The 25429-nt window shown below is 42.1% G+C and overlaps 1 protein-coding gene across 2 annotated transcripts in view; it reads right to left on the bottom strand.

Annotated features, from left to right (window-relative positions):
• Positions 1–20026, bottom strand: part of rab3gap1 (RAB3 GTPase activating protein subunit 1) — a 98518-nt gene extending 78492 nt beyond the window's left edge. For both annotated transcript variants that reach the window (XM_070991155.1, XM_070991156.1), the window contains exons 1-8: positions 19937–20026; positions 19771–19826; positions 17359–17437; positions 17112–17244; positions 12307–12385; positions 10837–10956; positions 6241–6406; positions 3278–3377 (exon numbers count right to left, since the gene is read on the bottom strand). In XM_070991155.1, the coding sequence (XP_070847256.1) occupies positions 3278–3377; positions 6241–6406; positions 10837–10956; positions 12307–12385; positions 17112–17244; positions 17359–17437; positions 19771–19826; positions 19937–19954 (751 nt within the window). In that variant the 5' untranslated portion in view covers positions 19955–20026. The remainder of the gene's footprint in view (positions 1–3277; positions 3378–6240; positions 6407–10836; positions 10957–12306; positions 12386–17111; positions 17245–17358; positions 17438–19770; positions 19827–19936) is intronic.
• Positions 20027–25429: the final 5403 nt, after the last annotated feature.

Genomic DNA, 25429 nt, shown 5'->3' with positions numbered 1-25429 from the left:
GCAGAGTCCTCTGTGAGTGCTCTGCTCATTCATGAGACGGAGTGGTGGATCTAACTGCGTGCTTACGCCGGTCAATAGCTCAGCGACCCGCCCATATTCACCATAGAAACACCAATGATGATCCAGAAGGAAGTAAGCCCAGAGATAAATTATTGCATGAAGAGCGCTCCCTCCATTCTAGAAACTCCCTCCTCTTTACGTAAACAAGCAGGACCTTCGTGATTGATCTCAAACTACCACAGAGTCATAGGAGGAGAAATTAGCAGCCTGTTTTTGGGCTGGAATATAACTTTTGACCACAAAACAGCAAAGGTAAAACATACTTTATGATTTGGCAAAGTTTTTTCTGCTACTCTTTGGCTGCTGGCTCGCAGAGTTTTTGTCGCACAGTGAGGAGGCAGACATCTTTGTGATCATCAGACTCTCTGCTTTCATATGATACCAGGCTTTTGAGGTTTGAAGTGGTTAAATCAGCAGATGCGGAACCTTTGACTTGCGCTATTTTCGTGTTCTCATTACATGCGCATTTAATTTCGAGAGGTATGAATTCGTTTCGTTTGGGTGGCAATGCTTGGTAGATGCTTTTAACTGAGTTTCTCCCCGTCATTCTGGTATGCTACAAGTTAGGACTGGTGCTTCTTAGCGTGAGCACTGACCGTCTGAACTGCGTGCACGTCATGCTGCCCTGCAAAATGATTTTTAATTAGTCACGGTAATACCGTATACCCCGGGAAAATGTGGGGAAAGTTTGACGGAATCAAAATTTGGATACCGCCCAACTCTACGGCCCGCCACTCCAAAATGAAAGTAGACACTGACACTGGTAAACCACTGGTGGCTAAGCCATCTCTTCATTATGAGCATTATCCATTCACTTCCTTTGGGGTTCAGTATCTTGGCCAAAGATACTTCGACATGTAGGCCAGGGATTGAACCACTGACCTTCACGTCAGGTTGAGATTATTATGGTGTAAGATCGCTGTCAAAAAGACGTGTCCATAACTTAAGTTTCGTATTTGTAAAGTTAACAATTTGTGTGTCAGAGTCTGTGAAATTGGGTTCGGGTTACGAGTGTTTTTATATGAGTATGAGTCTAAAAGCTGTGAGTGCAAAGTCTTGTGAATACAACTCATTTTTCTACGACTACGAATTCAAGTTTACGGGTATGACTCGAAAAGTGCTGAAATGACGTCACTGAGGTCACAGTCAAGTCGCAGGGGAAAGTAATCAATTGGCGATTCCTCCAACTGCGCATGCCCCAGACGCAAACATGCAGGGCAACGCCACCATCCCCGGAGAGACTTCACTGGCAAAGCTCTAAAGTCTCACCCATTGGGCGTGAGACACACGCACTTCAACCCATTCACATGCTCACACGCCATATCTTGTATTTCTCACACAGAGAAATTACCAGGATAACGCCCACCAAGTTGCACCACTATTTTATAAAACAGTGGAACAGGTAGAGGAAGTGGTGATGTGTCGGTCATGGACAAAACACACCTGCAAATGCTGAATTGAATAAATATTTTTATTTACCAATTTATGTGTCATTTATCAGATCAGACCCCTGTCCCCAACCCAACCCTCACTGCCGCTGCCAAATCTCACTCTGAACTCAGTTCAAAACTTGAGAGCCCTGCACAGGTAACATCAATAAAAAAATGTGCATAGCCATTATTTATTTATTTATTTTATATAATATACATTTCTTGAACTCACATACTTATTGCTTTAGCTTGCAAGATAAAGATATTTACATGCCGATGAAGCTAGTTTAGTGCTATCGTTACTGGGATTAGAAGTGGGCCAGTGTTAATTAGTTAGCACTAAACAGCTATGAAACATATAACGTTGCCCCTCAAAAAATGCACTGTCCTCATAATTTTCGACCAGAGCATTAACAATCAAGCCAGATTTGGGATGAGTTAACGTGAACCAGTAACTTATTGTCTAAAATGTATAATTTCACTCGTAAACCGTGCAATAAGCAGGATGATTCATCATGTCCGGGTTTATTTCTCCATTTCAACCTTCTCCCTCTTTCCATGTTAACTTTACACAAAGTTACTGGTTCACGTTAATTCATCCCAAATCTGGCTTGACTGTTAATGCTCTGGTCGAAAATTATGAATGATAGCACCCAGTAACGATACCACTAAGCTAGCTTCATCGGCATGTAAATATCTTTAGCTTGCAAGCTAAAGCAATAAGTATGTGAGTCCAAGAAATGTATATTGTATAAAATGGTTCGATTTTTGGAAAAATAAAATAATAGCTATGCACATTATTATTGACATTACCTGTGAAGTCTCTTCAGGGATTGTGGCATTGCCCTGCATGTTTGCGTCTGGGGCATGCGCAGTTGGAGGAATCGCAGATTGATTACTTTCCCCTGCGACTTGACTGTGACCTCAGTGACGTCATTTCAGCACTTTCGAGTCGTACCCGTAAACTTGAATTCATATTCACACTGAAGACTTTGTAGTCGTAGAAAAATGAGTTGTATTCTCAAGACTTTGTACTCACAGCTTTTAGACTCATACTCATATAAAAACACTCCGATTTCACAGACTCACGTATATGACAGTGGAATTTTGTGTAAAACAACTTTTATGATACACAAATTGTTAACTTTACAAATACGAAACTTAAATTATGGTCACGTTTTTGACAGCTATTTTACACCATAGATTATTGATGTCCCGAACAGGAATCATTTAGACTGAAGCGAAAAGACTGATATGCCAACAGTAAGAGACACAGTCCTTAAGTTTTTCTGGTCTTAAACAGGGCATAGAGAACCACTATACAAGGACACCCCTGTTCGTAAATATCTGAAATGTCAACAACTACTCCCTATGGATTAGACCACTGCATGTTTTTTGTCTAGGGAACAGTGAATGAGTGAATGAAGTAGTGACTGCTCAGAAGCTGCAAATTTGAGGCTGTTGAAAAAACCTGCTTGATCTCAGCCAGTCATCAACAAGCTGAGGTGAGGGAGACTTTCAAAATGAAATCATGACAGAAGCTAGCTTAGTAAAAACAAAGCTACAATGGCTGTGGTCTCCAGAGTTCATTTTGCAAGCCAACATCTATACATGGAAACTATTGTCTGACTGACTGTAGCAATTGCTGACATCACTGATGATTACTGTATCATAATAATATTATTGTACCTGTATTGTACTTTCATATCACGACAGCCCTGTTGTGAAACGACTTTTTGATTATTGGTATTATGTAACTGCATCATCTTCTGTTCTGTATGTCCTACCAGGAGGTTGCTGCGGCCATGAATACTGCTGCCAGTCCTGGAGAATGTAGGTAAAACGAATGGCAATGTTGACTGGAGGTACAGGGGACAGGATACAACCCTGAGGAAAAACAAAAACAGAAAAACAAGATGGTTGATGAACTCTCTGCATTAAGCAGTCTATACTATTTATGCTCAGCAGCCTTTTCTGACCAAAATGTTCCCACAACTATAGAACAAAGGAAATTACACTCAGGAACTAAACTAAGAGAGCTTGTGCATGTTTGTACACTTCATCTGAAGACCAAATTTTCAAACATGTGGAAACAACAGCATGAACTCAACTGGAGCTATTACAGAGAAGTTAAGAAAACACTGCACAGATTCAAGCGGACTTACCACAATTCCTCTTCGCAACATTCATAATAAAACAAAATCAATGCAAATGCAGGTGTGGAATTAAGTCATTTTTAGGGCAAAGACACTTTGGCCTTTGAGAGATACGAAATTATTGGGGCATCAGCGCCAAAACGTAAGGCAGGAAGACCGAAACCAATGATGCGATTACAAATAGTATACAATCACCAATTAGGAGTCAGTGTCTTGAAAAATAGTACTGAGTTTATTAAAACTGTAGCCTGAATGTTTGATTTTTCCACAAAATGATTTTTTTTTCCAAATGTGAACTTATTGTTATTGTAATATTTTAATGATATAAATGGACTGAGGGTGATCAAGATTAATCAGAACAAGTTTCAACACCCATCCAACTATTAGTATTTGAGTTCATAAGAGAAGGCAAATTTGTCAAGAAAAATTCTTTTTTTTTTTTTTACAAACATTTACATGCCAATACAAAACTTCTCAAAGTGAGACCACGATCCTCTTCTTACCACTACACTAAATGCTTGTCATGTGACGATAACTATAATTAAATATATAATTCAATATTGTTGACAAATAAAAATGAGACTAAATGTGGTTAACAAAATAAAAACTCTGCTAAAATGTCTCTTCATTTTTGTTCACTAAAACGAGATGAGACGAAATGTTATAACATTGGAAACGTGGAATGGATGTATTCTTGAGTCTATAAGGTAATAATAATATAATAATAAGACAATCTTGTTTGAATTTACAGGAGCCAGAGCATTTAGCTATCAAGCTCCTTTCTTCTGGAACCAGCTTCCAGTCTTTGTCCGGGAGGCAGACACTGTCTCTACATTTAAAAGCAGGCTCAAAAATTTCCTTTTTGATAAAGCTTATAGTTAGGGCTGGCTCAGGCTTGTCCTGGACCAGCCCCTAGTTATGCTGCTATAGCATTAGACTGTTGGGGAACCTCCAAAGATACACCGAGCTCCTCTGTCCTTCTCTCCCTCTCCATCTGCACGTTTTAATGCCCTACCACAGCGTGTTACTAACTTAGCTCCTTCCCCAGAGTCTCTGTGCTTTGTCATCTCGCAGGTTCCCATGGACAGTGGCTGAATCTGGATTGTGGATTACAGATGCGTCTCCTGCCTTGGCCCTGCCTGACATCCACTGCAACTGCTACAGTTATTACATCCACTGTCATTGTTACTGTGTTACTGTTTCTGTCTCTCTCTCTCTCTCGCTCTCTGACTGCATTTCTGTCTGTCTCTCTCTCTCTTGCTCTCTCTCTCACCCAACTGGTCGAGGCAGATGGCCGCCCACCCAGAGCCTGGTTCTGCCTGAGGTTTCTGCCTGTTAAAAGGAAGTTTTTCCTCGCCGCGGTCGCCAAGTGCTTGCTCGTGAGGGAATTGTTGGGACTGTGTAGATAAAAGAGCTTGGCCTGTACCAGCTCTATATGGAAAGTGTCCTGACACAACTTTCGTTGTGATTTGGCGCTTAACAAATAAAAAAAAAAATTGAACTTAATTGAATTGAACTGAAATTGAATTGAACTGTGAAATGGGTTTGGCTAAAAGAAAATTTTGGTTTCGTCTATACTACTAGGTACTTATACTATATTGACTGGGCGAAATAGAATTGCATTACTAAAAAGAGACTAAAATACAATTTTCATTGGCTAAAACTAGACTAAAATGTCATCAGTTTTCCTCGACTAAAACTAGAAGAAAATAGTCACGGATAATTGACTGAAATAAGATTAAAAAGTTCAGACTTTGAGTTGACTGAAACTTGACTAGACTAAAAAGAGTATGAATGTGACTAAAACTAATAAAAACTAAAATGACAGCTTGACACAAAGACTAAACTACGACTAAAATTAAAACAGGCCGCCAAAATCAAGACGACCTTGCACCACCTCAGAGTTCAGTTCACAGAAGCATCATAGCTCCCAAGCATACTTACAAGTTCACTTCTCCCTGACCAACTGGTCTGAAAAATAGAACCATGGGAGGGCCTAAACAACAGTAATGGTATCTGGTAGAATTAACATAGAAACAAGATAAATGTGTGGTCATGCTTAGTACAAGTACGCCTCTAAGCAAAATCTGGTGTGGCCAGTTTGATGCAAAACAAAACTCTCCTTTTAAAGCAGTCTACAGTACTGTTGGTTGATCCGCAATTAGATGTGGTCGAGGCAGATGGCTGCCCACCCAGAGCCTGGTTGTGCCTGAGGTTTCTGCCTGTTAAAAAGAAGTTTTTCCTCACCAATGCTGAAAACTGCTTGCTCATTAGGGAGCTGTTGGGTCTCTGTAGATAAAGAGTTTGGTCTGTACCAGCTTTATATGTAAAGTGTCCTGGGACAACTTCTGTTGTGATTTGATGCTATTTAAATAAAACTGAATTGAATTGAATAGATCTTCATACAATTCTCTAACAGTTTCATATCAGCCAAAGTGGACCAAACAGGCATTATAGTTCACTTGCATTACAGCAAAAAAGTTAGATGTGAAAGTAATCCAAAAATTCGATTGGACCGTGTTAGAGCTGGGTGATACATGAGATTAATTACATTACGTTGTTTTTCCTAATGTGTCTTGCTCCATAGTACTTACTATCTTTGACTTGAAGATGTCAAGCAGTCCAGACAGGTGATTGTACTGACTTGGCACCTTGCGGAGGTGGACCATCTCAAAGTCAGTGCGTGCACCTGGTCCCTGGCACTCTCCAACATACATACGTCTCCACTTCTGCTGGATCTGCACAAACATGGGCACCTGGCTGAATGCACAAAATAAAGAGGAGCAGGCATTACTATGAAGAATTTGATGCGTTTGCTCTATCTCTTGGATACTGCTTACATCCACTGTCAGGTTCTCTCAACCAGATAGCTACTCTGATGCTACATAACGAATAACAGAGCAACTGCAGGTTCACTCTGTGAATTTAAACTGCACTGACTAATAATAAAATTAGCAAAATTACATCTAAACTCTCCAAATTAGACACACTGATATAAATTCTTTGCAGAGGAGGTAGACGTTTGTCAGCTTTTGCCTCATTACACAAGAGGCCTTTCTCAGCAAAGTATGCAAAGTTTGAATTTATCTCAACAGGAGGTATGTTCAGACAAAACATACATGAACTAACTGTTTTAGTTTTTAGTTTTATTTGAGGTCACACTTTCAAATGACAAATTCATAAATATTTCTGAACTATGAGCCATCCCTCACACACTGCCTGCAAGTGAGCCACTTCAATTAGCAACTCAAGTTTAACTTCAAGCAGAAAGCCTGAGAGGGGTCAAATGAGTTCAACACACTAAAATCAAATGTGACACCGAGTAGCTGGCTAAGTTTACTAAGATCTAAGATCTCTCTTCCAAATCAATGTCATAGTGATACTGTCATTGAGGAAATCTGCAATTCATTACAAAGTTGGTTGTTCCCACTATTAGTTCTATCAGTTATCAGACACGAAACAAGACAACAGTTTATCCAGATTATCTCAACCACTTTATCTAGAGGTCAAACTGAAAGTGAGCACAACTGAAATGTCTCTATCAATTTCTCATTTCACATACAACCGATTCCAAAAAAGTTGCATGAATAAGTTTGGGCACCCCTGGTTGGGGTTTAAGTTAAAGATGAAACATTCTTGTCAACATTTTAAACAAGGTAAGTGTATCTAGTTTGTATTTTTCTTTTTTCTTTTTTTTTTTGAGGTAAGAGGGAAGGGTCACCATACAGAAGTTTGAGATTTGAACTGTCATAACTTTTAGCAAGACCTAAGACCTTCATCCACGTGTCAAGGCTATGGCTTGTTCACAATCATAGGTAGGAAAGACCAGGTGATGAAAATTTCAAGGCTTTATAAATACTCTGACTCCTTAAACCTTGTCCCAACAATCAGCAGCCATGGGCTCCCCTAAGCAACTACCTGGCAGCTTAGTCAAAACAGAACTTTTGGCAATAATGAGAAAAGGTATATTTGGAGAAAAAAGGGGGCAGAAATTCATGAAAAGAACACCTCTCCAACTGTTAAGCACAGGGGTGGATCAATCATGGTCTGGGCTTGAGTTGCAGCCTGTGGCAAAGGGAACATTTCACTGGTAGAGGAAAGAAAGGATTCAACAAAACTGTATAAACAAAAAACAAACAAACAAACAAAATAAACAAACATCCAGACATTTGACTAGTAAAAATTAATATTCGACTACGATAAAGGCAACACTACCACAGCAGCCCGGGCTACTGCACTGAAAGCACTGCATGATGGACAGGTGTCACACAACCTCAATTTCCATTATCAGGTAATTACTGCTTTTAACTTGGAAAATATAGATGAAGTCAGAAATATTTAAGTCTCTCGAGCCATAATGTCTGGTGAAAATCATTCCCAAGTTAGATGTTAAAATACTCTGGCTCTACATGCAGTACAGTTTTTGCGGCTCTCCCAGTTCAATGAATTAAGATAAATGTGAACTTTTGTCTGAAATCTGTGCTCATCCTGGCTGAGATCCTGCAGGAACTCTCTCATTCTGAGACCAGCGCTGCACTGCTTTATATGTGACCTCAAAAAATATTTTGACTGTGAACTCAAGGTTGTTCTGGACTGTTCTTGGGCTTCCAACAAAAGAATTGGGCTAACACTTTTTTATTGTTTATTTGTTCTTTTTCTATGTCACCTATTAATTCTTGCTGTCTGTAACAACAAAATTTCCCCAGTGTGGGATCAATAAAGCTCGTCTTATCACACATGATTTTCAGTGACTGAAAATGAAATGTAGGTCAAGCTGAAGTGAACAAATAATTCAACAACATAGTACAGGACATTATTTTATGTAGGTATAGTATATACATATTTAAAAATAAAGATATGTTTGTTTAAAATAAATACTGTATACCTATGCAGGTAGTAGACCTATGTCTCTCAATGCATATGTGAAAGAATAATCAAATGTTATTGATGGCCAATTTTGATAGGCCTAGTAACAATCTGTAAGGCTCTCTACCTGATAATCTGAAATGTGGACTTGTCAGACCACTGCAAACTTGAGTTGTCTGCACCTGAAGAAGACTGAGGTCCTTTGGAGTGTGTAGGACACTGTTAATGTTTTGGGGTTTTTTTGTTTTGTTTTTTTTGGGGGGGACTTTTTTGTCCTTGTCTACCCTCTGGACACCATCAAGGAGGTGGGTGAGAGGAGGACGTTAGCCAAGCTGACATCAATCATGGACAACCCATCCCACCCCCTACATGAGACAGTAGGCGGCATATATATATAAGTTGTATATTTCTCTCAACTGTGCTATAACACTATTCATTATCCACATTGACAACAGTATTTTTTAGAAACTGTATATATTGTGCATATACATATAGCATATAGTATAGTAACACACATACTATTTCTCAAGTGAAGTAGTATTTTCTCAAGTGCAATACAATACATGTCATGTCAATAGTTTTCTCATAAGACTACTAGCAAGAGTACTTTTTATGGCAGTAGGATTCTTTGGCATTTACTATTCTTATAGTATGTACAAATGTACATGTACATAGTTGTTTTTTCTATTCTATACCTTGTATACTTTTATATTTTTATTTTTTTACCTCTTAATGCCACTGTGTTTCGCTTTTTGTAATTGACTAAATTTAGGATGTGATCAACAAAGTCCTATCTTATTCGTTGATTCATTGTTGTCATGCTTCACTGTGATCAGCACAGCTGTTTCAGCTATGGCACCAATGACGTGACTGGTTGAGAGTGTATTTACTAATTATTAGTGCTGTCGACTGATGAAAATTTTTAATTGCGATTAATCTCATGAATGTCATAGTTAACGTGGTTAACTGCAAATTAATCACACATTTTTTTCTATTCTAAATGTTCCTTGAATTATCATTTTAATACTGTTCAAATGAACATGGAAAAGTGGATAGGCTTGCTTTGTGCAAATGTTTTTTATTGAAAACAACGTGTAGTGTTATATATCACACTAACATTCTCACTTTGAGCAGTCATTCACATTTGAATGGATCATATCTCACACAATTTAATGCTGTCAATAAACAGATGACAAAAAAATAAATACTTGCTTACAAAAAAGCCCCTTCAACAACCCTTTCTAATGGATCAAAACAAGGTGATACAAGATAAAGTTACAAAGTGCACACCATTGTAAACTAGGACTCAGGCTATAGTGCAGTTAAACCATGGCTTAAACTTTCCTTTCTTGAGTTTCCTTTGAACATAACAGCATCCATATGCCTCTGTCATCCTTTGTTGCCTGGTGTTGACACGGAGGCGGCAGAGAATTCGCATTCGCTGTGTGTTTGGCCATCAAGTGGTATTTCAGACTGGATGTGCTACGTTGATAATTCAGTTCACACCGACAATACACAAAGATAACTTTGGTCTTGTCGGCCGACCCATCTGGCAACTTTTTGAAACTAAACTTTCCATTCAGAATCTTGTTCGCATACATTTCAGCGTTTCGCGCTTGACATCCACACAAACTGGTAGGCTACTTTTTTACAGCTAGCAAGCAGGCAAGACCAAACACGTACGTGGGGCATGCCTATTGTTTTGTTTCCAGTTTACAACCAGATCCTGTAGTTTTTGTTACGTTACTAGCAGTGGCCACAGCTTATTAAAAAACTACAAGTTAACTAGGTCACAAAGAACGTTAATCTTGCGATAAAAAATGACGCTGTTAAAATTGATTTGCATTAACGCAATATTTTTGACAGCACTACTAATTATCACGTTGTCCAGTGGTTGATTTTGAAAAACCAAATCAACAGGCAAGCTTGGAGAAGCTGACCACAACAGAATAAGCATAAAAATGCCAAAATCCTACTGCTTTATGCTTGTCATTGTGCTTGGATGTTCAAAATAGGGCTCTTACAATATATGCTTCTGGCCAATACATACAGGCCATTCAGAGCTGTAATTAATTTGATAAGATTTAAAATTTAAATTTCCTTTGCAATTTGTCACAAACAAAGCAAAAACTTTCAGAAAACAAAACAACAAATAATTATATTATTGTGATGACACATTATATTTAGTATGCCATACCCAGATTTGCAATGTTAATGCCTTTAACAATTACTTAAGTTCAGCTCCTCCTCCCACATTGGAGAACACAGAAAACTGCCAAAAACATTTATGAAGATCACTGTTTTGAGTGATGAAGAGGACTCACCAGCCAGTGTTGGCCAAAGAAATGGAGATGGAGCTGAGAAGTAGATTGCATTTGGACTCGCTAATGATGGCCTCACAGTTGGTTCCAGGGATGATGACCACAAACTCCCGTATACCATACCTGTCACCACAGACACAGTTACATACAAGACAGAACATCAGCATTACATTTTTCTCCACTTCACTATCTTTCTGCCTATACTTAGTCACAGTTTATATCAACTTAATACAGTCTTTAATGATACACTTGATGTACTAATTTCAATGAACATAGCCATTAGCCATGGTTTTAATGGACATAAAGGGAAAATATACCCTGATAACAGTGGTCATGTTAGCCGTTTTCTGATTGGAAGGGTTATTTTGTCATTTTGCCCCAACCAATTGTAGTTCAGTGGTGAACAATGTGCTGTCTTACCAACTTCATGCTCAAACAACAATGAAGCTGTGATAACACTGCTAGGTGCAATTAGCATAACATTTTTATGACGTATCCTGGTGACTGAGTTGATAAAACACATAGAATACAACCACATGTTTCAGGTTCCATTTCTGCCAACAAGGTCTGCCATGTCATCGCCCCCTCTCTCTCCTTGCATTTCTTGTCTCTCTATGCAGTCGTACAACCCTGACACAAAAGTTGGAACTCTGTGTAAAAGGTAAATAAAAACAGAATGCAATCTGTTGCAAATAAAATGTGTTCGCCAAAGATGGATTTACAGTGTTCCTGAGCCTATGTAGATGTCCTTTATGTAATCATATGTTTCACTTAGTGGAGAAACATGCTCCATCCTTGCTTGTGAATGACAAAGCTTCTCGAGGACATCCATTTCATACCCAATCATCACATTCTCACCAATTAACCGGTTTACCTCTGGAATATCTCACAAGGGTGTTTTTTGAGCATTCTACAGTTTTTGCAGCCTTTTGTTGTCCTTGTCCCAACTTCTTTGAAATGTGTTGCTGGCATCAAAATCAGAATAGGAATACAAAAATGACATTAAACATTAAATATAGTGTTGTTGTAGATTCTGTTTTGTTTATATATCACAGTGTCTCAACTTTTTTTTGAGTCAGGTTGTAATATCAGATCAAGCAAAAAGAAGCCATAAAGACAACATTGCTTTTTTTCTATGTCAGTTTCAGTGTTATTATTCCTGTAAGTCAATACAACAACTTGTGCAGCTGTGTCCATCCAATCCATATTTCCCATCCACATTTTCATGGCCATTTCTCTGTTGCAATTTTTCTGGCTGTGGCACAGAAAGATGACATGTCTCTAATACACTTAAAAGTAAGCCATGCTCAAAAAGAAGGTCAGGGTCAAGGTGACCTGCTGATCTGCTGCATGCAAATGATTTTACAACAACCAGGTTACTCCATTGAAAGTAAACATGCCTGATTTTCAGCATAGCTGATAATCTGGTTTCTAATTGCATGAAATCAGAATGAATGAATGAACTGAACTCACCATCGAACCAGGCAGTGGGCTCGAGGAGGGAAGTCATTGTTCATGCACAGAAGATCCTGCATTGCCAAGGGGAAAGCATCTAGACACAAGATAAAGAGTTGTATCAAACATAACTGTTGGAGAGATGAATTCAAATGTGCATTCTTTCACATGCTACCTATTACCTACCACTAGAGATGCACCGATCCGACATTGGTATCAGTATCGGTCCCAATATTGAAGAAAATTCTAGATTGGGTATCAGTGACAATGGACCCGATACACAGGGGCCAATCTATTCAGTCTAATGCTATGCTGTAGGTGCTGTGAGTGGCGTCATGCGCAAGCAACGCACAGTGCTGAAGCGTATATAATGTAGACCGCATTATTTTCAAACTAGAGCAAAAGGATCGGCTATCTGGAACTTTTTCTAACTATCTCAGCCTACAAACTCAACGGCTACTTGCAATACCTGCACAGTAAATGTTCCAAGGAGCGGTGGTAAAACATGAAGTTATAACACGACCAACTTAATCAAGCACCTACAGAGATTTCACGCCAGGGAGCACGCTGAGTTCCTTGCACTGAATAAACAAAAAGGAGGTGGTATAACGCAGCTAACTTTGAAGGAGATGACGGAAAGAGGTGAAATTTTTAAACCTATTAGTGTGCAGGCAACAAAAATCACGGAGAGGATGTCCCGTGTCACTTTTAAGTTTAACTGCTCACTGGCTGGATGAGATTTACGTGCCACACAGTGCAATGCTACAAACTTCCGTGGGTCACACACCAGCAACGTGATTGCAGCTACCCTGAAGGAAATGTTTGACGTACGTTAAGTCCACGTGATTCTGAGGGACAACGCCAGCAACATGTGAAAGGTGATGGACAGCATGAGAGCGAGCAGTTTAGGCTGCGTTGCACATACAATGCAGCTGGTTGTCAACAAGGGACTTCTATCACAGCGCGCTCTGAGTGATACCATTGCAAGTGGGAGACGGATCGTTGCACACTTTATGTTCCTTTTATATTCCTAATTGCACTCACTGAACCAGTTACACTTGTTATATTTTTTTACATGTTTTTTGACCAAGCTAGAGAAGCTACTGGTTTGAGACTGTTGTACTAGTGCATAGTTATTAAATAAATAACTCAGTACATTTATATCTGTTTGTTTAAAAAAATAAAAAAAATTTTTAAAAAATCAGGAAATAAAGTCAAGTCTGATGCACAAAAGAATGGTCCCAGTCTTTTCCATACAATGAAACATACCATTTGTTGGGTAATTCAGCGCTGTTTTTCTGGATCGGTATCGGCTGATTACTAAACCTTAGATATCGGTATCAGAGGTGAAAAAAGCGGATTGGTGCATCCCTACCTACTACTACTAGTATACCTACTATTACAACTAGGGTTGTCCCGATCCGAGTCACGTGATCGGCCCCAATTTCCGATCACGTGACTGCAGACTCGATCGGATCTGACGTTATGTCCCGATCAGGTATCGGATAAATAATATATATACTTAGGTATTCATTGTTATTTTTAATCACATTAACAATATATAAGCTAGTGATTAAAAATAAATGAGAATAAAATTGTATTTATTAACTAGCAATGTTTACAGGCCGGGTCTGTGTCTGTGACAGACACCACTGAACAGCGCATGCGCGGAACACGGCAGCACGCAGCAGTTTGTTTTGAAGCTGAGGTGCATGATATGCTGCCACTATGCCTGCTGTGTGGAAATATTTCAAAGTGAACGACGAGAACAATCGCGTTGGCTCAAACACTAGTTGGTAACCGTGGCAACAGAAACTCAGAACATACGTTAACATACGTTGTTTCACAGTTTATTTATCACAACGGCAAGACAGTAGAGGACACACAAAAGCAGTAAGAGGTGCACTTGCCCTCTGAAATAATACTTTGTATCACGTAACATAACTTTAAGCAATCATCTCACTTCCCTCCACTGATTAGGCCTAATATAACAGCTGCGGCCCACCGAGCTGCAGGTTCTGTGGCCAGAGCCGGTTACCTTGGCAAGACGTCACAAGAGATATTAAATAGTCCACTCAACCGCTTCTTGTGGAAAAACTTTGATTTTAACGGAAAAAAACAACATTGACGTAGTAATAATTGATTTAACATTTATTTCTTTCGTAAGTGACCATGGTATAAGCGGGATAATACCATTCAAGGTATCCATTATCAGAAATGAAAGCAAAGTCCATTCATTCGCGTCGGACGCTCCGCATCTTCCATTCATTTCTGATAATGGACACCTCGTCAGGCATTATCTCTTACTTAATATTGCATTATTCCTAATGTGAAGAAAATTTTATTTTATTTCTGTGTTCTGTTCTCACTTGAAATTGTAATTCAAGCTACCTCATAGAAGTTTACAATACACTGCATTGCATGCATGCACAATTGTGTAAGTGTTACATGTTAATATAAGAGCCATTGGTCAAAAAAATAAATAAATAAATAAAAATAAGGGACATCCTGGATCTTATTCTTTGCTCTTAGTTTGTTTCATAATGTTTTATAGAAGTATCGGATCGGGACTCGGTATCAGCAGATACTCAAAATCAAATGACTCGGACTCGGGTGCAAAAAAACGTGATTGGGACATCCCTAACTGTAAAAGTCATCACTTAACATTTACTATAATTCAAACATAAGGAAAATTACAAATAATGGGAATAGATGTGTGCTACAATAAAAAAAAATAAATAAATAAAAATCAACAAATCAGCTAGTGAAATGTAAGTTTTAATGCAACTGACTAAAAAACTACTTTTTCCACCAACTAAAGGTTAAGCAACAACTGTAAATTTAATTTCACATTACACTCAGCAAACACTACTACTCATTGATGTAATTAGATACATTTTTGGCTTTTCTGAAAACCCTTACAGCCTTATGTGTGATTAAGGCACAATACCGTATTTTCCAGTTGCTCTGGAGTATAAGTCGCATGAGTCAAAAAATGCATCATGAAGAGGAACTGAAGAGGCTCTCATGTCTCACGCTATGGGTGTGAGACACACATTTCAACCTGTTAACACGCTCACACGCCACACCTTGTATTTGTAAATACTAATAATAAAAATTCTTAAAAAATTATAAATAATACATTAAATAAATAATAAATGACCGGGATAACGCCCACCAAGTTGCGCCACTATTTTTTATAACAGTGGAACAGGTAGAGGAATTAGTGATGTGCTGGTCGCGGATTTATGTGTCATTTATTAGATCAGAGCCCAGCCCCGTCGCCAAAATCTCACTCTGAACTCAGTTCAAAACTTGAGAGCCCTGGGAAATTTTATTTCACAAAAAAACAAGAACAGACCTTCAACAGACACATCTGGCTGACTAGGTGTCTGGTATGTTAACAGATAATTAGCTATACAATAGCATAAAGATAACATAACTGGGAGGCTGAATATGCTAAATTAACATAACAAGCCAGCAAGTCCAACAAGCAAGTTCACCAAGCTCCCAATCTCATTCCACGTCACTGAATCCATTGAAATCTTCATCCTCAGTGTCGCTCCTGAACAACCGTCTCCTCTTCTGCAAGGATGTCATCAGACTCAGCATCAGTTCCAGTTATTCCGACCTTTCTGAATCCCGAAAGAATGGTTTCGTTTATCACTGAAGTCCATGCTTTGTCGATCCGTCCAAGGACTTGCTGGAAAGTTGCATGACGCATCCTCCCAGTTGCCGTGAAGCTGTGCTCTCCATCCACCATCCACTCCTTCCACAGGTGACGCAAGGCTGCCTTAAAGCTCCAGTTCACAGAGATGTCGAGTGGCTGGAGTACTTTGGTTAAGCCTCCAGGGATAATGGCAGTTATGGAGCTGCAAGCTTTTATTTTATTTTTGAATTGTGGTGTTATTTGCGCTCGCATACTGACCATCACTGGCTTTGCATGTTTTAAAGAAGCCATCGGGAAGCTTAGTGTAGCACTTTGTAAGCCAAAGGTTAATCATTTCTTGATTCATCCACCCTTTCTCATTCAAGGCCACGACAACTTTGAAGGGGAGGGATTCGTGTTTTGGCATGATTTTCCATTTGAAAATGACCATCTGTGGCAGTCATTTAAATTCATCTCATTGGCAACTGCCTGGGCATGGAGACGTAACTGCACCATTGACAAGCCTCTCCTGGCAGCACGTTGTTCAAGCACCCATCTGTGGACTTGTTTCTCCAGCCCTGGCCATCATGCTTTAAGCCCGCGATTAGCTTTCTTTGTTTTTTTTCTTTGCAGTAAGAGAAACCTCTGCTTTTCGCCAGTCCCTCACATGTTTCTCACTCACTCCAAACTTTCGTTCTGCTGCACAATTACCAATTTCGGCTGCATATTTTACTACCTGCAGTTTGTAACCTGCAGTGTAGGATGTTCTTTTTGAAGGTGCAGGTGCAGCATGTAGTTGTCACAAGCCTAGAGCGGCCTAACGCAACTGTAGACGGTAATCTGTAAACTGTGACCTCACCTGACTGTAAGTCGCAGGACCAGCCAAACTATGAAAAAAAGTGTGACTTATAGTCCAGAAAATACGGTAGGTCTCTCTTGAGAGAGTGATGAATTCAATTTTATTTTTTTTCCACCAATTTTAGGATTAAGATTTATGTTTTCTCTATAGAAAGGGGTTATGCTGTCTCTAAATGTATCATGCACAAACATGTAACACAAAGCACACAGGAATGTACAACTGTAAACACTGTTAAAATGCAACTGCATAAACATTGGTATCACCATGAACTCAATTCAAGTAACCTACATATTATGGAATATTCAGCCACTGTACCTTCCTCAAGCTTGTCTTTCCCGTTGTCCTTCTGACATTCTTGCTTCAGGAAGTAGTGAGTTATGTAGAACTTAAAGTCAGCAAAATGAATATCCTGAGACTTCTCCACCCAGATGCCACTGGTGTATTCAGCCTGTGTTTAAATAATGTAGCATTATAACAAAGTGAAGGTGAAGAACCTATTGGCAACATACTGTTCTCTGACATTATTCAGTTGAATATTAAAGGTATAATGAAAACAGAATACCTTCTCAGGGGACAACTTTCCTGCAGAATTCCCTATCAGCTTCCAATCATTCAGCACTTCCTCTACTCTGGACACAAACCTTTGAATAGATAAAATGAGTTTTTCTGTCAGCAGCAGGGATTAGTTGGATATACAGTATAATACTGTGGCATGCAATCATTACTCACTTTCTTTAAAAAAGGACAACACTGGACATGAGCTAACTGAATAGTGCTGAAATAATTACTCCATTAAATGATTTAACTTAATTTTCAATCTTTATCAACAACAATACAAACGATACATTTTCATACAATTACTTTTTTCTTTCCAGCTATACATGGCATTTGCACACATCATACTTAAATACTAAGCAAGAAACATTCACAGAAACAGCATGAATAAGCACTTCAAAATACACATGTATAAAGACAACCAACCAGAAGAAGAAGAAAAGATAAAATAATATTAGTAATTGTCCACTTCATAGAACCATAGTAGTAGTACGGCACAGGTGACATGAAGAGATGCATTGAAAAGATTTTGTGTGTGTGCTGTGTAATGAGCAAATAGGTGAGGTGTGAAAGAGGTGGACAGGAGGACCGAGCGCCACTCAATATGAATATTTAGTTTTTCATTTAGCTTTTTATATTTATTTTTTCTCTCTTTTATTTCTTTTAGAAGAAGAATAGAAGAATCGTACTTTTTATTATCACATCCCACATCATGTTGCACACTACATGCTTCACGCCATTCTTCTCGTGAAAGTAATTCCTCCGCATTTGACCCATCCTGGTCGTCCTTCCTCTGCGACAGACCAGGAGCGGTGGGCTGCCAGCCGACAGTGGCGCCCGGGGACCCAACTCTCTTCGTCACCATTGGTCAGGTGGTGATCTTCTTGCATGTTTTTAGTGGGGGTATTTTTATGGAGGATACCCCAGGTGAGCACGGGGAGAACATGCAAACTCCACACAGAAAGGCCCCTTTTCCTCGAGCAGCAGGCACTGAAGGCATGGTGGAGGACACGCCACCAACTCCCACAGCGGGATTCGAACCAGGACCTTCTACCTGTGAGGCAACAGTGTTACCACTTGTGCCACTGTGCCACCAAACTTTCTAATTTGATTCTAATTCTATCCTTTTGAGGAGCACTGCAACAAAAACAATTTCCCCTCGGGGAACAAAAAAGGAATTCTGATTCTGACTGAGCCTCACTGTGTTAACAAAGCCATGACAGGTCTCCATCATTTGATATTGGAATTGTGGACAAGCGTCCACCAGGGGGGCTGCTTATTGCAGTTGCTCTCGGTCTTTGCACTTTCAGCTCTTTTCTACGTTGTTTCCTACCTGCCCAGACTGGGAGTTGAGGATGTTTTGAGTCTGTAGTGGCCAGTGATATCTTGTTTGCTGTTGTGTGCTGGGGCAGCAGGTTGAGGGCTGCAAATGCCAACAGATGCAACAAACTGATTTGCAAGGCCAGTGATGTTGTGGGGGTGGAGCTGGACTCTCTGGAAGCAGTGTCAGAGAGGAGGACGCTGTCCAAGTTCTGGACAATGTTTCCCACCCACTCCATGACTTGCTGGACAAGCAATTAAGTGTAAGACTCAGCCCCCCAAGATGCACCACAGAGCGCCATAGGTCATTCCTGTCTGACTTTTTGTCACTCTGACAACAGCTCCAGATTAATTTTGAACCAGTTTTGAAGAACCAAAAGATCCAGACTAATGTCAAATCAACAACATTCCAACCTAAATGACTCAATTATCCATGTACAAAGAACGGAGCTGGTTAGTACTGCTAAGATTGTACATTTCCTCACAATGACCTCCAGGAGGTTTGCAAGAGGAAAAGAATTAATGTGAAGCAGCAACAGCTGGAAAGCTTAGCTTTCTATTAATAACTTGACCCAGCTCCAATATGGCTAAAATCAATGTATACACATTAAAATAACCTAAGGCAGATTCCTCAAAGTAAAAACAGGACAGAGGAGTGAAACTGAACTCCAAAGCGTGATTTGGGTAGCTGCAAAAGTGAAAAAAAAAAAAAAAAAAAAACGCTCTTTCTAGTCTTCAGCAAGACTTTGGCTGCCGACGGTACAGCTGGTGGGAGGAAGCCATCACGGGTTGGCCATGGCCGGCCCTGCCACAAATAAGGAACGTAGCGCAGCTATCCTGCTTGCGGGCCTCTCAAGCTTTGAGGCTTACGTGTAAAGGCATATCATCACGGCTTAGCATGGCCCTGGCCGACTCGATCGAAATATCTGTGTGTGTGTGTGTGTGTGTGTGTGTGTGTGTGTGTGTGTGTGTGTGTGTGTGTGATTATAGCAAAGCGGTGCCGTACTAGCTGCTGTACTAATTATTCGCATCTAATAATTATAACCGCATGCATAATAGCCTAAACGAAGGATTTTTCTAATCAGTATTGCACGCCTACCGTTCCCATTCTGATGCGGTGGTGAAATCGGTGATCTCAAACACCTCTGACTCGGGCTGGAAGAGAAAGAAAGAGGTTAAGAATGTAAAGATATGCAATTCCGAGCTGCCCGTTTAAGCAATTACGCAGACCTCCTGCAAAAAGTTACTCAGCTAGGTAAACTTACATCACAGTCAGCTGCCATGTTGACGTGCCGTTCTGCTATTGCTGCTTCTTCTTCGTCGTCGTCTTCTTCTTGCTTTTGTTCTTCTTCCTCTTCTCTGAGGTTTTACGGCAGCTAGCATCCACGATGTTGCATTACTGCCATCTTCTGGTTTCACTCTCCATCTTTAACCATTAAGGGGAGATACTGTAGCATCTCCCTAGAGCTGTCTGTCCTGTCCAGTAGTTCTTAGAAAACGGAAAATCCATTTCTTCCCTTGCTCATTGTCCCCACAGTCTAACATATTTTAAATGTTGTCCTCGACCTGCCCCATTTTCCGTAACTGTGTCATCATAACTCGTCTCTTGTGTAAATTTCCTACAGGATATGAAAATACACTCTACAGTCTCATGATTGCAAAGGCCTGTTGGATGTTTTCCCATGATGAAAAGTGTGCTGTTAAGGTTGCTATGGTAAATTCTCAGTCTTTTTAGTTTAACTTGTTCCTTCCTCTTGTGTCCCCTACTTCTTGCTATAGGCCTACCCATTCTGTTTTGTATTTCATTTACATATATGTGTCCCTTTTGCTATATTGTCTCAATGCTGTTGCCACTGTTGTGTTGTTTTCCTCCACACTATGCCTGTCCCTAGTTATCTCACCATCCTTGAGTTGGTCCTCTACATTTTTTTTTTTTTGGTGAGTGTGTGTGTGTGTGTGTGTGTGTGTGTGTGTGTGTGTGTGTGTGTGTGTGTGTGTGTGTGTGTGTGTGTGTGTGTTTGTGTGTGTGGGTGGGGTGGGGTGGGGGTGTAAGTCCATCTGTGTGGACCAAAATAATAATAAATAAAACAAAATAATAATAATTTAGATCTACCTTGGTCGCTCACATGATCCACAACGTGCCCTCACTCTGCCGTCGCTGCCCTGACGTGCCCAGACGTGCCCTGCTGCTAATCGCTAAGCTGCTGGCCACTGCTAGTCTCGTGAAACCGAAGAAGACCCGAGGCAGTAAACAACTGGTCTGATGAATAGGTTTTGCAGCGTACTCGCTTTTGCACGGTATATTCTTGCAAGATGACTGACGAAGTGAAGTGAGCAATGAGCATCCTCTGTGTCGTCCAACTCTGCACACACACCTCTCACAAGTTATAATCACACAGCGTGTGAGAGGCTTTTTTGTTTGTTTGTTTCTGTATGTTTCTCTTGTCATGGGCAAAGTGCATTAGCGAGATATCGTGTTATTTTACTGTCAAGCTGTTTTTTCTTATGTTTCTAGAGGCAATGAGGCATGTTATTTTACTAAAACTTTGCAATATGCATATTCACAGAATTTTGGACTATTACAGTACAAATATAACAATAATAGAAGAATTTGAATTTTGATTTTCTCAACCTCTCATTTAAACATATCAGTACTTGTTTGTTTAGAACATTTACACACAAATTAAATATAATATGTATACAAATTATATAACTTTTAGAACCTTGCTGTCAAAGTTGATAGTCAAGCTGAATAAAAGCACAAAAATATTCAAATACATGATTTCTATATCATTTAATTATTTTTTCCATCCATCCATCCATTGTCTTCCGCTTATCCGGGGCTGGGTTGCAGGGGGAGCAGTCTGAGCAGGGACACCCAGACTTCCCTCTCCCTGGACACTTCCTCCAGCTCTTCCGGGGGGATCCCGAGGCGTTCCCAGGCCAGCCGAGTGACATAGTCACCCCAGCGTGTCCTGGGTCTCCCCCGGGGCCTCCTCCCGGTGGGACATGCCTGGAACACCTCCCTAGGGAGGCGTCCAGGGGGCATCCGATAGAGATGCCCGAGCCACCTCAGCTGACTCCTCTCGATGTGGAGGAGCAGCGACTCTACTCTGAGCTCCTCCCAGGTGACAGAGCTCCTCACCCTATCTCTAAGGGAGTGCCCCGCCACCCTGCAGAGGAAACTCATTTCAGCCGCTTGTATCCGGGACCTCGTTCCTTCGGTCATGACCCAAAGTTCATGACCATAGGTGAGGGTAGGAACGTAGATTGACCGGTAAATCGAGAGCTTCGCCTTTCGGCTCAGCTCCTTCTTCACCACGACAGACCGGTACAGCGACCACATTACTGCTGCCGCTGCACCAATCCGCCTGTCAATCTCACGTTCCATCCTTCCCTCACTCGTGAACAGGATCCCAAGATACTTAAACTCCTCCACTTGAGGCAGGAACTCTCCCCCAACCTGAAGGGAGCAAGCCACCTTTTTCCGGTCGAGAACCATGGCCTCGGATTTGGAGGTGCTGACTCTCATCCCAGCTGCTTCACACTCGGCTGCGAACCGTCCCAGCGCATGCTGAAGGTCCTGGCTCGAGGTAGCCAACAAGACAACATCATCCGCGAAAAGCAGAGATTAAATCTGCCGGCCCCCGAACCGAACCCCCTCCGGCCCCTGGCTGCGCCGAGAAATTCTGTCCATAAAAATAATGAACAGAACCGGTGACAAAGGGCAGCCCTGCTAGAGTCCAACATGCACCGGGAACAGGTCCGACTTACTGCCGGCAATGCGGACCAAGCTCCTGCTCCGGTTGTACAGGGACTGTACAGCCCTCAACAGAGGGCCTCCAACCCCATACTCCTGGAGCACCTCCCACAGAATGATGCGAGGGACACAGTCGAATGCCTTCTCCAAGTCCACGAAGTACATGTGGACTGGTTGGGCAAACTCCCATGAACCCTCAAGCACCCTGTGGAGGGTATAGAGCTGGTCCAGTGTTCCACGGCCAGGACGAAAACCGCATTGTTCCTCTTGAATCCGGGGTTTGACTATCGGCCGGATTCTCCTCTCCAGTACCCTGGAATAGACTTTCCCAGGGAGGCTGAGGAGTGTGATCCCCGATAGTTGGAACACACCCTCCGGTCCTACTTTTTAAAAAGAGGGACCACCACCCCAGTCTGCCAGTCCAGAAGCACTGTCCCCATCTGCCACGCGATGCTGCAGAGGCGTGTCAACCAAGACAGTCCTACAACATCCAGAGACTTGAGGTACTCAGGGCGGATCTCATCCACCCCCGGCGCTTTGCCACCGAGGAGCTTGCGAACTGCCTCAGTGACTTCAGCCCCGGTGATGAATGAATCGACCTCCAAGTCCCCAGTCTCTGCTTCCTCTACGGAAAACATGACAGAGGGATTGAGGAGATCCTCGAAGTATTCCTTCCACCGCCCGACAATATCCCCAGTCGAGGTCAACAGCTCCCCACCTCCACCGTAAACAGTGTTGACAGAAAGCTGCTTCCCCCTCCTGAGGCGCCGAACGGTTTGCCAGAATTTCCTCGAGGCCAACTGGTAGTCCTCCTCCATGGCCTCCCCGAACTCCTCCCAGACCCGAGTTTTTGCTTCTACAACCGCCCGAGCTGCCGCACGCTTGGCCTGCCGGTACCCATCAGCTGCCTCAGGAGTCCTATGAGCCAACCAGGCCCGATAGAACTCCTTCTTCAGCTTGACGGCATCCCTTACTTCCGGTGTCCACCACCGGGTTCGGGGGTTGCCGCCACGACAGGCACCGCCGACTTTACGGCCACAGCTACGGACGGCTGCATCAGCAATGGAAGTGGAGAACATGGTCCATTCGGACTCAATGTCTCCAACCTCCCTCGGGATCTGGTTGGAGCTCTCCCGGAGGTGGGAGTTGAAAACTTCCCTGACAGCGGGTTCCGCCAGACGTTCCCAACAGACCCTCACAGTACGTTTGGGTCTGCCAAGTCTGTCCCACTTCTTCCCCTGCCAGCGAATCCAACTCGCCACCAGGTGGTGATCAGTTGACAGCTCAGCCCCTCTCTTTACCCGAGTGTCCAAGACATACCGCCGAAGGTCAGATGATACGACTACAAAGTCGATCATTGACCTCCGGCCTAGGGTGTCCTGGTGCCACGTGCACTGATGGACACCCTTATGCTTGAACATGGTGTTTGTTATGGACAAACTGTGACTAGCACAGAAATCCAATAACAGAACACCACTCGGGTTCAGATCGGGGAGGCCGTTCCTCCCAATCACACCCCTCCAGGTGTCACTGTCGCTGCCCACGTGAGCATTGAAGTCCCCCAGCAGAACCGGTTGGAGCACTTTCCAGTACCCCTCCCAGGGACTCCAAGAAGGCCGGGTACTCTACGCTACTGTTCGGCCCGTAGGCCGAAACAACAGTGAGAGACCTATCCCCAACCCGAAGGCGCAGGGAAGCGACCCTCTTACTCAGCAGGGAGAACTCCAACACATGACGGCTGAGCTGGGGGGCTATAAGCAAGCCCACACCAGCTCGCCGCCTCTCACCGTGGGCAACTCCAGAGTAGAAGAGAGTCCAGCCTCTCTCAAGGAGTTGGGTTCCAGAGCCCAGACTGTGCGTGGAGGTGAGCCCGACTATCTCTAGCCGGTACCGCTCAACCTCCCGCACTAGCTCAGGCTCTTTCCCCCACAGTGAGGTGACATTCCATGTCCCCATAGCCAGAGTCGTTGTCCAGGGTTTGGGTCGTCGGGGCCCCCGCCCACGACTGCTACCCATTCCACATAGCACCGGCCCCTTCTGATCCTTCCTGCGGGTGGTGGGCCTACGGGAAGGCGGGCCCACGTCGCTCCTTCAGGCTGTGCCCGGCCGGGTCCCGTGGGCAAAGACCCGGCCACCAGGCGCTCGCCTGCGAGCCCCAACCCCAGGCCTGGCTCCAGGGCGGGGCCCCGGTGACGCCAATCCGGGCGACGTACGCTTCCTTGATTGGATTTCTTTCATAAGGGGCTTTTTGAACTGCTCTTAGTCTGACCCATCACCTAGAACCTGTTTGCCTTGGGAGACCCTACCAGGGGCATTAAGCCCCGGACAACATAGCCTCTAGGATCATTCGGGTACTCAAACTCCTCCACCACGATAAGGTGGCAGTTCAAGGAGGAGTAATTTAATTATTTTTTACTTTATTAATTTAGCACTAGGAATAATAAAGGGCAGATTATGAATGGATTAAATTCGTGGCTATACAGTACAATTTTTGAAAAGGTATGAAATGTCATAGCAGCAGCATAGCCTCCTCACCAACCCCCTCAACAGAAGCTGTTTAATGTACCCCATCAGGTAAAACAGAGACTAATATTGCTTTGCACTGGCCTCTAACAGATATATGAGGTGTGGACAATGATATGGTATGTTGTGATTCCATGTTACATTCTTTAAGAATATGGGTTGCTACCATTCAACCGGTTATATTGCAAGGTATGTTTCTGTATGGTGTTTCAAATTCGTGCTCCATGTGCCCCCTTTTAACTTTGAGCACCTGTCCCTCCAAAGGTCTCTGCATGGCCCTGCTGCAGATTAGTAAATGACTGCAGTTAACCTGCTAACTCCTCTCTAATGCCAATAGGATAGCAGATAACTCAACTGTTTATACAAATAATGTGATCATAATCAATAATGTCTTGTTGAATCCTACTTTGTAACTGGGCACGGCAACTAGCCACACAACAGTATCGTCAATCTCCTTATCAAACACTTCCCCATC

Source organism: Chaetodon trifascialis, chromosome 21 (genome assembly GCF_039877785.1).
Source record: "Chaetodon trifascialis isolate fChaTrf1 chromosome 21, fChaTrf1.hap1, whole genome shotgun sequence".
In the NCBI taxonomy this organism is placed as follows: domain Eukaryota; kingdom Metazoa; phylum Chordata; class Actinopteri; order Chaetodontiformes; family Chaetodontidae; genus Chaetodon; species Chaetodon trifascialis.
The sequence above is the reverse complement of the archived record's forward strand: the minus strand, read 5'-3'. Positions and strand labels throughout refer to the sequence as shown.